This window comes from Lutjanus erythropterus, chromosome 23, assembly GCF_056507025.1.
Source record: "Lutjanus erythropterus isolate fLutEry1 chromosome 23, fLutEry1.hap2, whole genome shotgun sequence".
Taxonomy (NCBI): domain Eukaryota; kingdom Metazoa; phylum Chordata; class Actinopteri; order Lutjaniformes; family Lutjanidae; genus Lutjanus; species Lutjanus erythropterus.
The window spans coordinates 5,796,034-5,812,967 of record NC_139339.1 but is presented as its reverse complement, the minus strand read 5'-3'; the positions used below and the strand labels follow the sequence as shown (position 1 = coordinate 5,812,967).

Genomic DNA, 16,934 nt, shown 5'->3' with positions numbered 1-16,934 from the left:
CTTAAATCCTGAAACTCATCTGTGAATCTCTGATCTGGCACAATGTTCTATAGCAAGACAATGTTAATGGCAAATATATTAAAGGGTAGTATTTTTCAACCTGGACCCAACTTTCCCGATGCTTTTACATCCAAGTGACTAATGAGACAGGAGTAAGACGGACATCAGAGAAGCAGCGGGAAGAAACTGTGTGTACAGCCAGAATATTTTCACATCTAACACGATGGTTTATTTCAACCATATAAAAGTTGGTGATTACTGGAGCAGTACCAAGAGGAACAGAGACAGATTTTATTTTGATTTAATGAAGTGTGTTTTACGTTGATAAAATTATTGTTTTGGTAAATGGAGTCTGGTGGCTTTGGCAAGAGCGATAAATCAGCTGTTTCTGTTCAAATAAAAAGGATCTTACTCTGTCAAAAACAATGATAATAATAATATCTATTATCATCAGCAGCAGCAGCAAAAAAGGAACTTTCAGTGGACTTACTTCGACAGTTTAGACATGCATTAAGGACTGCAGCCTGTTTCATGGCTGACAGCTGCAGCACTATCAATCTAATACTGCACCAACTTCAAAAAGTTTCACAAATACATGGGAGAAAATTACAATAAAGTGTTAATTAGTGAGCTGAGAATATGCTGGTAAGTTGATTTTTTTTTACCTTCATATAAAGCCTGGCAAGTGTTTGCCATTTCTAGTGTTTCTCCTATAAATATAATAAAGTACATTTCCCAAAATGTCAGACTATTCCTTTAAGGCAAATAAAAGCTCCAACATGTCGCTTAAATTAGTCTCGCCACTTTTTTCACACATCTAGTTTCAATTAAAATTACTACAGTATGACTTATCTTAATACAAACAGCAGGTTAATTATAGTTTTTGTAAATAATTATCAGAAAAAAAAAATGCTTGTTAGATTAATTTCCTCCTGATTTTTGCCTTGACAGGTATTTGCATATGCTTGTTTCTCTTATGTCAACTGATCTGTGTCAGGTATCATGTAACTTCTACCCTTTTCCCTCCTGTTTTGTGTTTTAGGGTCCTTCATCAGTTCCCCTGCATCCTGGCTGAGAAACAAACACATTTCCATCCTGTACCTCTGTATTTTTGTTTACGTGTGTATCATAAATACTTTAATATTTGCAAAAAAGAAGCTTTGCCTTGACAAGCAGTGACAAGGATTGAAATATGTTTATGTTACAGGCCATTATGAAAACTGGACATTTGTGCCAAATTCTTTACCAGAACGGAACGGACTAGAGGTCACAGTGACTTTGATCTTTGACCACCAAAACCTAATCGGTTCATCCTTGAATCTCCGAGAAGATTCCCTTTCTTGGGAAAATCACATTCACAAGATGCCTGTGTGATGGAGCTGAATCACGTCCTTGCACAGAGTCAATTAAGGTCGCCTCAAGAATAGTAAACAGGTGTGTGCGCCGACGTGCATGTTTTACTCCTGCTTCACCCGCTATCATTTAAGCGGCGACATCACTCTTTCATGTCAAGTGATAACATGCGGAGAAAAGTCATGGACAAGAGCTCGCCCACTGCCGCAGCCGTTAAACACGCACCGGAGACATTTTTCGACAAATTTAAGCAGACGTGCTGGGTGATGTTGCATTTGATTACTGCAGAAAAAACAAGAAAATCACTACTTGAACAAGGTCACATCATGAGTCTCATATAAAGTTTCTCTCTTATATAACCATTTCTCCATCAGTATATCATTCAAGGTCATTTCTTTCTTTAGCAAATCACCATCCTTGTCTCCATCCTCCTCTCCCGCTCTTCCCTCTTTAGTTCTATCCATTCCTCAACTGGGCCATTACCTGAAAAGGCCATTACTTGAAATCTCCTCTGAGAGATGAGGCTTGACTTTTAAGTGATGCTGTCATAGTTGAGCCAACTTTTCGGCAACGTTAAAGCCAGACAGCGGTGATATAAATGATTTTAAACAAGGAGAGCCTCCACTTTGCAGGCGATGTTTTTGAACGCCGCTCCTAATCAGAGTGCACAATTGGTGACAATAATCATAAAACTGTTCTGGAGAAATGCACTCAAAACCTGTTCAAACATTCATTTCCAGAATTGCATTTAGCGTCCGCGCTGTTGACATCTATTTCCACCCATTTTCAAATTGCATTTTCATTCCCGCAGTTTGGCCAACGCACTAATGTCCTCCTCATTTGAATCGCAGGTAAGTAGCGCATTAAAATTCCTGGGGAGAATCCAGTTGTTTTGCAGGCCAATTATAGACAGAAAAATGAGTAGCACTGGGACTTTCCTCAGACTTGCTAAATACAACCCGGTGCTTGAGCATCCTCGCCTGGAAAGCTTTTTCAGTCTCAGTGAGCCACTTCTCCTCAAGTCTGCAAAGTTTTTTTTGTTTTGTTTTGTTTTTTAACAAGTGGTCAAAAGTCTGTAACACTCCACAGTGAACCTGCTGAAACCTGCCATGATATTTTAGAGGAGAAGTTCTTCCTTGTGAATAAGCTGCTTTAACATCGCGGCACAGCAGCATGAAAATTAAACATTATTTAATGCACACCAATAAACTGAGTACAAAAATCCTTAACAATGGGTTCTCTAATAAAACTCTCTTCATTCAGGAGCATTTTATAAATAAAACGGTCCAGTTAACCTGAACCTTGGACAAACGCCTGTGTGGCACTGAAGTTAAAAAAAAAAAGTGACGGCAGAAATCACAAGAGCTTTGCGTTTGATGGATATTGGCTTCAACACAAAACACACAATCATACCTGTTTGGCGAGGTTGACGGCGTCAGCGTGAAGCCGGTCTCTCAGATGAGGGTCCAGTTGGAAAGCCGGCGCAATCTCCACAACCTTCAAAACAACAGATTTTTCATTGATAATTCCACAGGGACCACGACACTGTCGGAATCAAAATGCTGGAGACTGACAGTGTCAACAATGAACATTTAGATATTTCAACCCGATGATCTAAAAATCCTGCATCTTGTGCAGCTCTGTTAATTCATTCTGACACTTAACGTGGTAAAAATGTGCAACTGAATGAAAACATTTTGTCAGTTTTGAGTCAACAGTTTGGCTCTTAAAAAGGGACAGTTACCTATATTTTCCTTCTCACCTAAAGTGCTTTCTATCCATCTAGTGAGTTGTTAGGTTTTGAAGATATTGACTGCAGAGATGTCTGCATTCTCTCAAACATAATGGAACTGGACAGCACCCTGCTAGTGGAGGTCAAAGTGCCAAAAAAAAAAAACATTTGGAAATCATGACTCAAGATAATCACAGGCCTGGCGAGTAGTTTCATGTCAGAACTACTTTCTTTTATACAACAGAAAGAAAGTATTTCCTTATATATTGAAAGATGTAAATTAGCGCTGCAGCTGATATCTCCAAAATTCAGCAACTCACACCAAAACAAACCAGATGGATAATTAGTTCTGAAGGCCAGAGGAAAAATATGTATTTTTGATGCTGAGATCAACTGTGTCTTTAAGATGGTAAAAGCATCACAAACGTACAGTTTCCCAGCTAACGCTTAGTAAATACCATAATTTGTTTTCATTTTTCTAACAGTAGCCATCAGGTTGATGCAGTATGTGTCAGCAAAAACAGACGGCGTGAATCATCTGCGGGGACATTCAGCCTTTCATTTGGACTTGCGACGGCTGCTGGGTGGGTGGGGTTCGCCACGATGGAAGCTGATCTGTTTCGTTCCACCGTGTCAGACAAGTCAACCCATCCAAAGGAAAATAATTGAATCCGGTTCAAAACAACGTGACCCGTGTCTGATTTTGGAAAAATAAAAACCACAAGAACTCAATTAATTTTTTTTTAAATCAAATCTCATCCCCAAAAAAAAAAAACCTCTCCAAGTATGAATAGCACTTCCAAGACAGAGAGAGAAAAACTAAAAATATCCTATCAGTGCTCCACCGTCCCTAATCTATTTCAACAAGCGACTATTCTTGTTTCTGAGATTCAAAAAGATCTTAGATTAAGGGCAAAGGCAGATTAAGTCTCACAGAATCAAAGAGCAGCAGCTCTAGCATGAACACAGCCGCTAATATGATTATCATCTATAATTTGATTAAAAGGGAAGGAAGAAAGTGATGAAAACACATGATTGAAACTGCTTTGAGGTGACAATATGTAATGAAATATTACACGTGTTAATCAGCTTCCTCTGATGAAAGCATTGTCACAGCAGCTGACGATTAGACGACACTTTGTTTTCTCTTTCGTGTGGCATTCAGACATTTTTGTCATTTTGACAATCGGGTGACGCCGTAATGTGTCATTTCTTTCCAGCAGAAGCTGAAAATTCTGGGAGAAAAAGCCCTGACTAATGACTCTCTATCAATTCGAAGCTGTATACCCTTAAACAACCTGTTTCAGTGGATCCAAGTTGATTTGGTGGAGATTTACGCAGCTGCTGCAGCTGTTGCCAAGACTCCCATTCACACAGCATTAGCAGCGGCTAATTTTTATTGGTATATAATCCTCTTAGCCCCTGCTGCTCAGGTCACTATGACACCCAGGGCCACAAGCGCTGTAATAATCATAGTCATAATCAGGACTGTAATCACCTTATTTGTTAATATGTTGCTTAATTGGCCTGTTTTGCTAAATAAAAGGGAAATAAAACACTACACTCTTTTGTAGATTCAGCAGACTGCGGCGCTCGCAGGTGTGATTTCTGCTTATGACCTTTGTTTCACGCCCGCCCACCATCCCCAGCCACTTCATGCTAATCTACGTACTACAGCAGAAATGCCACGAAGATAATCTTAAATAAATTCAAACATTAAGGTGGGTTAAATGAATCTCGAAACGTGGACTTCACCTTTTGGTGTCTCCGCTGAATGGAGCAGTCTCTCTCGTAGAGGTGGATGACATTACCATATTTATCGCCTGGGGACAGACAAAGGGACAAAGAGAGGAGTAGGTGAGGAGGAACAAAGAAAATTATAAGATAATCAGGGGCATGAAGAAAAGGAGTAAAAGGCACGATGGAGGTACGCAGTATAAACATAAAACAAAGCAACAATACACTGGTAAACAACCAAAATATACGTATATATGTACAGCCTTTTCCGCCGAGCTTTGTGATGCTGGGTCATAATAAACTTTGACTCGACGTGTGACGGGCCGAGGATGCCGAAGGCTACTTTTTTGTTTTAAAAACCACAGTTAAGGGTCCCCTCAACAGTCTTAAATGTCTCTACAATTTATTTTACTATCACAGGTTTTTCCCTCGAGTACTTTAATGTCTGGAGGGTCCAGCGAAAGACTGGCCAGAGAAACGTCTGATAATGAAAAAGTAGAGCCCCAGAAATGAAAAAACTGTGCAGAGAACAGTAATCATCTAACAACACAGCCAAATGTTATCTATATACTGCAAAATAACACTGTGGGCTGCAACTACGTTTATTTTCATTAATGTCACGTCAATAATTTTCCCAATTAACTGATTAAAATCTGCATGCCGTTTCTTATTTTATCTTTTTCGGGTAAAATGTTAATCTGCAGTATCTCAAATAACTTTGTGGGCTGTACATAACTTTCATTAATCTGCCAATTATTTTCACAATTGATTAATCATTTAGTCTATAAAGCAACATAAAACAGTTAAAAATGGCAATGCAGCGACTTCAAATGTCTTCTTGTTGACCAACAGTCCAAAGCCAAAGTCAGAGCTGCAACAGTTAGTCAATTAATCAATTAATTAATAGATTAATCATTTCAGTCATTTCTCAAGCAACAATTTCAAACAACTTATGTTTCCAGTTTCTTACATGTAAGCATCTGTTTTTTTCCCTTGTCATTTATGGTAACAGATGAGGAGTCATTGGACTGACGCTTGGACAAAAGTCTTTTTGGGCTCCGCGGAATTGTGACTGGCCTTTTTCACAATTTTATAGACTAAACAATAATCATCAGTTCTAGTTCAGTTTGCAGTGACATTTGGTGGCCGGTTAAGTTTCTGTTGATCAACTAATAATGGATCAATTTGGCTTGCAGTAAAAATGCCTGCAGAATAAAGAAAGCCTGAGCGCCTGTATCTGTATCTTGTAAATATCACTTTGATATGCATATTACATCTTTGCAAAGCCCCATTTTTTAACTTAAGTTAAAAACTATTGTGTACATTTTTGAATATGGCAGCGGAGCAGATGAATGATGCGAGTTGATGACAATTTTTTCCTCTTTATATTATAGTGCCGCAATTTACCACACAATAACAGCACAATCTGGCCTGCTTCAAAATTGATATCTCACAGTCCAACGCAGGCTGAAACCAAGAATTTATTAGACCCTTCTCACGCAGTGTGACCCGCACGACCTCCGTTGTCACGCAGCGTTTAAGGTCACAAACAGGTGCAAAGATCGGGGAAAAGCGAAAGCGCAAAGGGAGGACAAACGAGACGGGACGGTGGGAGGCTGGGACGGGAGAAAGGAAGGCAAAAAAAAAAAAGAGGCAGGAGACGAAACGTGAGCGAGGGGAGGAGGCAGGGGGAAAAAGGGGCTGGCAAAGACATGGCTTTTAACAGGAAATTCACAAAACTCTGCATGCCCTAAAGACAGCAATTAATAATAATGACCACACACAGTGAATTCTGAAACATGCACATATGTAAACACACAAGAAACACAAGCGCTTATATCTGATAAAATAAGCACTTACAGTAGCGCACACACAAATACACCTTCACATGTACTGTACACTCTACAGTGGGCGGTCAAAGTGCAGACACACTTCCTGTAAGTGTCGGTGTTGAATTTCAGCTCTATAATATTGAGTGGTTGTAGAGTTACATTCACTATAATAAGAAATAAGGGCCAAAGAATCCTCCGCTGGACGATAAATCGCCTTCACTCTCGTCGATCTGTTTCGCTTCCTCCCTCGGCGCGGACGCCGAGTGCACGGACCCCTGCGCTACTTAATGAACTTTGATCAATCCGCATACACACAAAACAAAAAAAAAATTTAAAAAAAATGGACACATGGTTAAAGATAAACACAAAGGAAGAAGCGGAGAGCACTTACCGAGGATCTGTACTTCAATGTGTCTTGGCTTTTCAATAAACTTCTCAACAAACAGGGCTCCGTTCCCAAAAGCCGTCAGGGCTTCAGAGTAGGCCCGCTGGTAATTCTCCTCAAGTTCCTGACAAACAGACAAGAAAAATCCATACACGTCTGAGTTAGTGCAGCTATTCAAGAAGCAAAGAGAGTCACAGCAGAGGATTTGTGTGGTTTTTCAAGGAGTTTTGGTGGCGCACAGACTGTATTTCAACATCCTTTAATCTCTGAATCAGGTCAGTTAGTTTTATTTAGTGTATTTTTTTATTTCCTTTTGTAGTCTTTTTTATTTCCCTCTCCCTCGTCTGTCATTCACACTTGATGTTGTGCAGTTTTCTTTCCTCTCTTTTAACACAGTTGCTTACACGCCCATAGGGAGCGAGATTCTTCACCACGTCTGTGGGAGCGGGCTGTGGGAGGGGCACGACCCCGGCATGCTGAAGGTCATGACTCAATCTGTCTTTGTCAGCCTGTGATGTCTGGCCAGCCCCGTCCGGTCTGAGTCACCCATCATGCCCCTCTTTCCCTGTGCATCAGGAGGGGACGCTGGAGCCGAATCAACCAGGTGCTCGACGCAGCGGCAGACGTCAACAACGCTGCCAAAAGCAGGCCTGAGTTTGTTTGTTTTTTCTTTTTAAAGCGGCGCCTCAGAAAACGGCGCAAGATTGAACATAAATTGTACTGATGTGTTAAATGAATAAATAAATAAATACATTTCAGTGCGCTCATCTGATCAGACCATATGAAGGATAGAAGACGATGGAGATCATGAGATTTCAGGGTTCATTCTGCCAGATTAAAAATTCCTGCACAGAAAGCCTCAAAATGCTATTAGTCAAGAAACAAAGTCGATGTACTGTGCACGTCCCTCTGTCACACACTGTGGGGTTCATTCACTCGCTCACACACACAGTAAGCAGTCTTACGCATTACAATTATAGTTCTATGAGCACGACACGGCTCTACATACGTTTAAACGCTCATTCACTGCTGATCATGTGTCGTGCATTAGAAGATTATGCTACATAACCCTGTCAACTGTGCAGTCTTTATTTTATTACATTGTCTGGATTTCAAATACTCGAACGCTGCATCCTGTGAACTTTTGCATGTTGCCAAGTGAATATTTTGCACGTTCCTGCGCAAATCTGTGCAGCTCTTTCATTTGAATAACAATGAAAATACAATAAAAAATATTGACTGATTTATTTTATATCTATGCTTACTGACTTACAAAACTCCTGGTATGTTCAAACCTGCTTTACAATAAATCTAAGTCTGATTCATGAAGGAACAAGCTAGCAAAGTGTTGACATTAAATATCACGAACTGCATTAATCATTTGAGCCATTTTCCAAGCCAAAAAAAAAAAATGCTGCTCTCACTTCTTAAAATTTAGGATTTACTTGAGGTTTAGTCGTCTTACATGATAGTAACTTGAACAGATTTAGATGGATTATAGAATGACTGCTTCCACTTGGCAAAAAGATGCTATAAGTTACAAAAGATGCTTTTATCCTACTAACTATTATCCTCCTCACTAACATACACTCACACGCCTGCTCACAGACACTTACACATCACTTACTCAAAATTTTCTGCTGATGATGGCTTCTGCTGCTGTTAGAGAACTAAATATCATATGAAGTGGTATTGCAAAAGCATAAGAAGTCACTGAAAAGAAGAGTTGCACCTCGTGTCGGGAAAAGGAAAAGTCACACGTTGTCAAATCATTGTCGCGCCTCTATTTTTTTGCAAATGACAGAAAAGACTTTTGAAAGACTCAGAGTTAGCAGAATTCCATTTGTACTCCTTCCACATCAGTTCAGTCCGTCTGTCAGCTTTGGCCACTGGAGCTTTGATACGTGCCGTCTTCCATTTCTCTCGCTCTTTGGGAAAACACATCACGTCAAACTCCGAGCAAAAAAAATCTGGCGCTTTAATTCTGCCTTGCTTAGCAGTAAACACACACAGCTCGTCCTGCAATATGTTGAGAAGAGTCGGCCTCGCTCTGTTAATTGAGCATACAAATGACCCACGAGCTGGCCTGAATGCAACAACAACAACAAAAAAAAAAAAAAACTCAACCTACACATTGTTGCTCGGGGTCCTAACAGCACAGAGAAACCTCTTTACAGTTTCCTCACATCATATCAGCTGGAGCTGCCGAGGCCCTTGTGACTCGACTGAATAACCAGAAATGTCAACAACTAATTAATTAGACTGGGGTACAAACTCAGAAAAGGTCAAACTTTCCGATGGATAGCCGACTTGTGAGGCTCATTGACTACAGTACAACACGACGCTGCCGTTTCTTTGTGTGGATCAGTGAGTGAGGGGACGGAGCCGCCGCTGACCGTGGCGAACGCAGTTAAATGCGATGGGGTCTCTGGGTTAAGGGTTTAGTTAATGTCACAGCCGGGGGGCCGGAGTAACAACAAAATTAATAACTGAGGCATCTTCATTTGTATGTTGCATGTAATTAAATCATAAATTTGAGAGTCGGGAGGATATAAAAGGTTATATTTGACTAATGTACTGTGCAGTATCTACTTACATGTCACTTTAAACCACTATGTGCAATATTTCTACACAAACCTTAGTCTAAATATGTGTGTAAATGTGTGTGTGTGTGTGTATGTGTGATATATTGGTCGACCGTAATTATTGGCCAAATATTGGACTATCACATTTATATCTGTCTATAGTGGAATCAGCATATAGGATGTACAATATGCACCAAGATTACATTTTTTTCTATACAACAAAATGCAAATTAAGTTTGTTAGCTTTACAGGCCGCAGTTTATGTATTTTGATCTAGGCCTTCTCGATAGTAAAGTTTCATACTGGCCGATATCAATAATTATTGATCATGTACGTTGTGACTGATTACATGTCGTTTACTCTAAGGGGAAGTACAACATTTAACTGTAATGAAGCCTTTAAAACCAGGAAAAGACAAAATCTGTCCAAAATCTATCACGATATCTAGTCTCATATCACGATACGATATAATATTGATATATTGCTCGGCACTAATTTGATCACTTCTCTTCATTCTGTTTGTGTTTATTTAGAGTTATTTATAATAATTTTAAATACCGGTGAAAGTTTACTGTTCTGGACAATAACATTTATTGTTAAACTGTAAAATATCCTGCCTCCATTAAACGTTTTTGTCTTTATATAGATATCTATAATCTCTTTATTTTGTACAAAGAATATCAGCCAAAATATTGATATTACTCCAAGAATCAAGTATCTTTGTTGTGCTGACACAATGGCAACAAAGTTCTTGAACGATTTTAAATGAATGTGGTATTTTGTGGAGGAAATTCACAGGACATAATTTAATGTGACTTATATATTCTTTGTTTCTTTTTTTTTTAACAGCCAAAGCAAAGAAACAGAGAACAGTAAATGCTACCAGCCATGAATGAAGAGGAGGTGGCGATGCTCTGTGCAGCTCTGATTCACCATTGATCTCTGCCCTCTGCTATCTGATTGGACAACAACCAGCTGCCCGCTAAAAAAAAAAAAAAAAAAAAAAAAAAAAAGTTTGACATGGTCAAACTTGAGAGGCAAAAACAGCAGGGGGGAGGGAGCTGTGCGCGTTCACACAGGCAGCGACCACATACACACACAAACACACACTCTCTCCAGTGACCCGACTCCTGCTGGGAAGCAAAGCTGCCGCCAGGCCTCCACTGAAATAAAGAGGGGTGACAACTCGCCACTCCCTGGTGTCTACGGGGCGGACGGAGTTCAAATTTTGGATAAAATCATCCAACAAAAACATTAATCTCCTTCTCGTATATTAAAGTCTTGGGGAAACTTTTAAAAAAATCTATTGGTTTCATCCCACCATTAATAATGTACAATATTTTGGAACACAAAACAACAACAACAAAAAAAAAAAACCTTCATAATTACCCTACCATTGAACCATGGCATGAGAAATAGTATTATGGGCCCTGCTTGGCCCTGTTTCCAATAACAATCAGCTGAGGTTAACAGTGTTTTTCTTGGAGGTTAAAACTCTACATCCATTGTGAATTTTTCACAAGCATCTCCCAAAACACCACTTACAGTGAGCCAGCAGCTGTTGGCTGTCCATGCTGAAAAGCCTTATGAATATATTTTAAGACTCTGGACATATTTCACTGCCTCTAAGCAGCAGGACTATATCTAAACACGCAGCATATTCAAGATGGATGAAGCATAAAGTATTGTATATGCTGATTATCACCAGACTTATAGAAATGTTGTACATTATGTAGGAGGTAGTCTCTTACTCAGTCTGTTTTTAGTTTTCTGGCCTCTGCATCGTGCATTTATTGTTGCATTATGAGGCTGAATTAAGTATAAGATAAGTGCGCCTTTAGCCTTTGGGTTCTTGTTTGAAGCAGAGCCAGCCTGCAATCTGGAGACGACAGGTCACTCTGTAATAAAATTGTTATTCCTATTGGAAACTTTCAGTAGAAACCAGACGTTTTATAATGCGGACGAATTATAAAAATAAAAAAAAACAAAGACGAAGGCAGCACCCCTGTCTGACTGTTTCGTACTGCTGCACAGACATTTCAAGCTTGTTTCGAGACACTGAAGACGCCACAGAGAGGTGATGACGGGGACAGAATAACTCTCCAGAGGGAGGCACATTGATACCCTTATTCCCAACGAGATGATTGTTCTTATTTTTCATAACAGACAAATACCTACATAAACAACCTTGAAAAAGCAAAATGAGAGAAAGATATGTAAAGAGTTAAGAAAAGATCAACAAGTGCAGCACGTTTAACTGATAGGATTAGTCTAATTTCATATTAGCATGATTTAAACTCCAAAACAACATTTGTTTACTAGACTCCAGAGCATGCTAACAAATAACTACAGAGTGACATGAAGAAAAAAGTCCAGTTTTAGCTTAAACATGTCTCTGTGGTCATCACTGTGACAGCCAATCATTGCTGTCTGGGTGATGGAACCCTCAACATGGCCGACAGGATGGTTACGACAGATCGGCACAAAACATGATTAGTTTCGGGCCGCGTTGGGTTGTTGAAGACATTCCTTTAAGAGAAATAGTTTTCCTGCCCAGGCCTTCCCGCCTGCTGATCATATTTATTTATGTAGAGTCGACCATTTTTTACGTATCTGACATGACACACATGTAAGATGCATTACGTGGGCTTTTTAATCACGTTCATCTTGAGATGTGTGATTGAAAAGTGGGCCTCGGACAGCTACAATATTGAAAGCCTATTATTATTTTCAAGCTTCCCAACACACAGAAATCACTTGAGGTGACAGAGGCAATTTCAGAGCGTGCGCACACACACACACACACACACACACAAACCGGAACACACAGGGTGACTGGCGGGCGGAGAGATAAATGACCAGGTAGTAATTTCCAACAGATTTCACCTTGATTCAAAACAAACAGAAAATTAATGAATATGAAAACCAAAATTTGTCATGAGGCCAAGCGGTCCGCCGTCACGTTGGGTGTGTTTTCTCTTTGCTGGACAAGATTTATGTTGTCGGAGCACGCTGTTAAATTACAGCTCTCGCAGAAGTGATCGTGTAGAGCAGCGGCTGACGGGCTCACCTCGTACTCCCTGACCACCCTCATGCCGCGACCGCCTCCTCCGTACGCCGCTTTGAAGATGATGGGGAAGCCGTACGTTTGGGCGAACACCTGCGCCTCCTGCAGGCTGGAGATGGGAGAGTCTGTTCCCGGGACCACAGGCACACCTAAAACAGAGGGGGTGGGTGGAGTAAAAAAAGATACATAAGTGAGAAATGTTTCACTTAAAAGATTCTGAATGCCATACTTTATAGCAAAAGACTGCCAGGCGCTATTAACTTCACACTGCATTTGAGTCTCACAAGGTCAAATTTTGTTTTACAGCAGAAAGGAAGCGCTTTATGGTGCAAAATAGGAGGAAGACGCTGTTAAATCCACATAAATATAGCTTCATTTATCACAGTTTCTCGCAGTGGCAGATGGAACAAGTTAAAGGCTGGAAAGCGTCTTCTAAAAATGCTCAGCACCCCACAGTAAAGACACAAAATTAAAGGGACAGTTCACCCAAAAAACCACAAAATAATAATCTAGAATCTGAGAGTTGAGTTGCCTAGTTTGGGGGACGTCTGCCTTCTCTCTAGTATAATGGGACTAAATGGCAAAATTCTCATGTTGCTCCAAGCACCAGAAAATACATTTGAAAAATTCCCTTTCCAAAAATCATGACCCAGTTGCTCAAGATAATCCACAGTTTTTTTGAGCAGCTTCATGTACGAACAAATTTCTTTCTACAGTAGAATCTACCGGAACTACTTTATATCTTTAAGAAACTGCGATGAAACTGCTCAGAAAAAGGTCTTTTAATTATATTGAATAACCGGGTCATGATTTCTGGAAAGAGACGCTGGTGTTGAATTTTTCAAACTTTTTTTTTTTCGGTGCCGGAAGCAACACAGGATTTGTGCCATTTAGTCCCATTATATTGAAGGGAAGGCTGACAGCAAATATCTCCAAAACTTAGTAACTGACACAAAAAAAACCCTCAAAGGACAAATAGCACCACAGGCCAGGGATAAAAACAAATATTTTTGATTTTGGGTTGAAGTGTCTCTTTAATGCTTGGAAAGTAAAAGCCAAAACTGATGGCGGGGTGAAACGTAATGTGAGGAGGGGAGCGAGTCATCGTGACAACAAGCAACCAGATTTTATGGCAAGTTTGGTTTAAATAAAGAAACACTACTAACAATCTATAAAACTAGGATCCATATTAAAGCAGGTATTATATCAAAGTCAAATTAGTTTTATTGGCACGGGAAACAGATGTTTACATTTCCAAAGCTAATGTAAAATAAATCAAAAATGTGCATTTAACAGAAGAACTTTGATTTTGTTTGCAATATATAGGCTTATATAAACAGATAAATAACTTGAAATAGAATAAGGATCTTGCAGTTAAATAAAATATTGCAGATGTATACTACTATATATTATGACTTCTCCTTTCTGTGAGTCTACTCTCCCTCACATCCGATCATCTCCTTCAATACCTGCAGTGATGGCCAGGGAGCGGGCCTCCACCTTGTCTCCCATCTTGCGGACCGTTTCGGGGGATGGTCCGATAAACATCACTCCTGCGTCGGCGCAGGCCTGAGCAAAGTCGGACCGCTCGGACAGGAAACCGTAGCCCGGATGGATCGCATCCACATTGTTGTCCTGAGAAGCGGGAAAGGGACGGGTGAAGACAAAACTTATTTACATATTCATTCTAGTTCAGTGTTTTGAACCCGTTTGTTTAAGGAATGCTGCCTTTAAAAATATTCCACTAAAGTTAAACTGAGAAACAAACATGCACTTAACATCTAGACTTGTTTATTCTTCTGTTGTGATTACCCTCTCCTGTTTAACTTAAAGTGATAGTTTTGATTATTTGATTTGATTTGTGGGGTTGCATGTAATGTATGTCAAAATGTATGTCTTTTAGCCACTTAAAAAAAGGTTCACCTAATTTAAAAAAACATCAGTTTAATTGTGCTTTATTTAGAATATTTTCACTGCTTTAACTTGCAGACAGACAGCTTTCGTCTAACAGGAAACCGCTGTTATAAAAGCCAAATATCACTCTTTCCAATCCAGCCAGACTCCATAAGCAAAATCAGTAATTTTACTTCACAGAAGACAGAAGTATTCGGTCTACCGCTGCCCTGATCCGTCGGTTTGTTTGTGTGACTTCTGTGTTTTAAATGGTCAGTTCTGATTCACCGAAGTCACACAATAACAAACAAAAAAAAAAGACAACTGAGGCAGCGATAGATCAGCATTTTCTGAGTTCTGCAAAGGTAAAATGACTGATTTCGCCCATGGAGTTTGGTTGGTTTGGAGAGAGTGATACTGGCTTAGGTAACGGCATTTTCCTATCAGAAAAGGCAGTGAAAATATTCCAAATATACCATATACTTCAACTGATATTGATTTATTTTAGGTTAATCTTTTTAAAGCAGCTAAAATACCTTTGGCTGCTTAGCTTCCATACTGGCGCTCCTCTCTGTTTCTCCAAACTGTAGGTTGACTATCAGTAAGTACCCAACACAACCCCACTTCAAATAATCCAAACTATCCCTTTAACGGACTGCAAATGGTTGAGGAAGCTTTACAGTCTGCATGAACACATTTTCTTAACTTTCACATTTAATTTTAAGTTTGCACTAAAATATTTACCAGTGAACCACTGAGAAAGGAAACGCAGCCCAACTAAGCAACAGGAGTTCTGTTAAATAGGGAGCCACTGCTGGGCCTCAGTTAACACTTGGCTGACTATCAGTGAGGGAAATAAAAATCAGCAGACACCCTAACCTGCATGGTTTACCACACTCTGTCTGCTGGCGAGGGGAAAAAAAAGACGCGCGCGTCACACGCATCAAAGGGACTGAGGGTTAATGGCATATTTTATTCTCACTCTGTCTTAGCTGCAATTGCCTTAATCATCATCTACTGAATGGACACCAGTCGGAGCCGGAGCGAGCAGACAGGCACGCATAATTTGAGGGTCAGGGGGAAGGTACTGACAGCGCACACGCACACGCACACACACACACACACACACACACACACACACACACACACACACAGGGCAGCAGACAGATACAGTAGCTGCCGAGCTTGACAGATAGAGCCATCTCTGGATCAGTATGTGCCATCTGCTCTTGGATACGAGGCGGACTATAATTATGGGCTGTCCCGTTGTTAAGGGAGCTGTTACTGGCAGGCCAGGGGAGGCATGGAGCCACACACACACACACACATAAAATGCAGCAAGTGCTCGCACACCAGCAGGTACGCCTCACAGAAACACGCGTGAGTGCAAAGAGACGTGGACGGCAGAAGATGATTCACGCGCACGCACGCTGCCACGACACCCTGCAGCTACACGCGCTCATACGAGCAACATCGTGCGCACGTACTTTCACAGTTGCAAGCCGACACACACATTTTCACATAGCCATAAAGCCACACGCAGAAGGCGCCGGGACGGAGACGGATGGTTATTTTGGTCACACAGTAACAGAGTGATGCACAGTGTGAAGAAGAGGTAAACATACTCCGAATGTGAAAGAGTGGGAGCGGGAGACGAAGAACACACACACGCACACACTACTGCAGACGCACGCTGGTTTGCCGGCGTGGGGTGGCCGCGCTCCCAGATAGGCAGACGGGTTTTGAGAAATGAGTTGGACGGCAAAAGGCTCCCCGACTTGGCCGGCTGACCACACGCCCACGCAGAAAATTATAAACCGTGAGAGACTGATCAGAAAAATGATAATGAACAACTGGCAGGGCGTCCTGGAGGGACAGAGGGAGGACATGGGGGGGGGGGGAGAAGAGGAGGTAACATGGAACAGATCTGATCTAACAGAGAGATAAGAGGTGGGGGGGTGGGGAGATCAAGATTGATCTGGAAATGGTGAAGGGGGAAGGCGAGGAATGATGGACAAATGGAAGGAAGCAAGGAGGGAAGAGATGAACAAGGGGGGCAGGTGCTTGAAGGATGGACGGAGACAAGTTGTTTCCTTTTCCTTCCCTTCAATCAAGCTAAATATAGACTTAGAGTGAGCAGAAAGGAATGAAAGGGATTTGACAGTCAGTTGTCAGCCTAATTGTATGCCACTAAGTTTTGCAGTATTAATGAGAGTTTCCGTCTTCAGGTAAGTAACAGGGTTTTTCTTGAGGATCAAATATAAGGTGAGCCACCAGAGAATATTTATTTAACTTCCTCTAAAACTACAAGCTGTCATTTTTATTTAATCTTCCTGTTCCGGTTAAATAA

At 40.7% G+C, this 16,934-nt stretch overlaps 1 protein-coding gene across 1 annotated transcript in view; it reads right to left on the bottom strand.

Moving 5' to 3' along the window:
• Positions 1-16,934, bottom strand: part of LOC146305548 (pyruvate carboxylase, mitochondrial-like) — a 399,577-nt gene that overhangs the window by 360,680 nt on the left and 21,963 nt on the right. The window contains exons 5-9 of the mRNA XM_084711698.1: positions 14,161-14,326; positions 12,695-12,840; positions 7,046-7,163; positions 4,841-4,908; positions 2,767-2,850 (exon numbers count right to left, since the gene is read on the bottom strand). Of these exons, the coding sequence (XP_084567824.1) occupies positions 2,767-2,850; positions 4,841-4,908; positions 7,046-7,163; positions 12,695-12,840; positions 14,161-14,326 (582 nt within the window). The remainder of the gene's footprint in view (positions 1-2,766; positions 2,851-4,840; positions 4,909-7,045; positions 7,164-12,694; positions 12,841-14,160; positions 14,327-16,934) is intronic.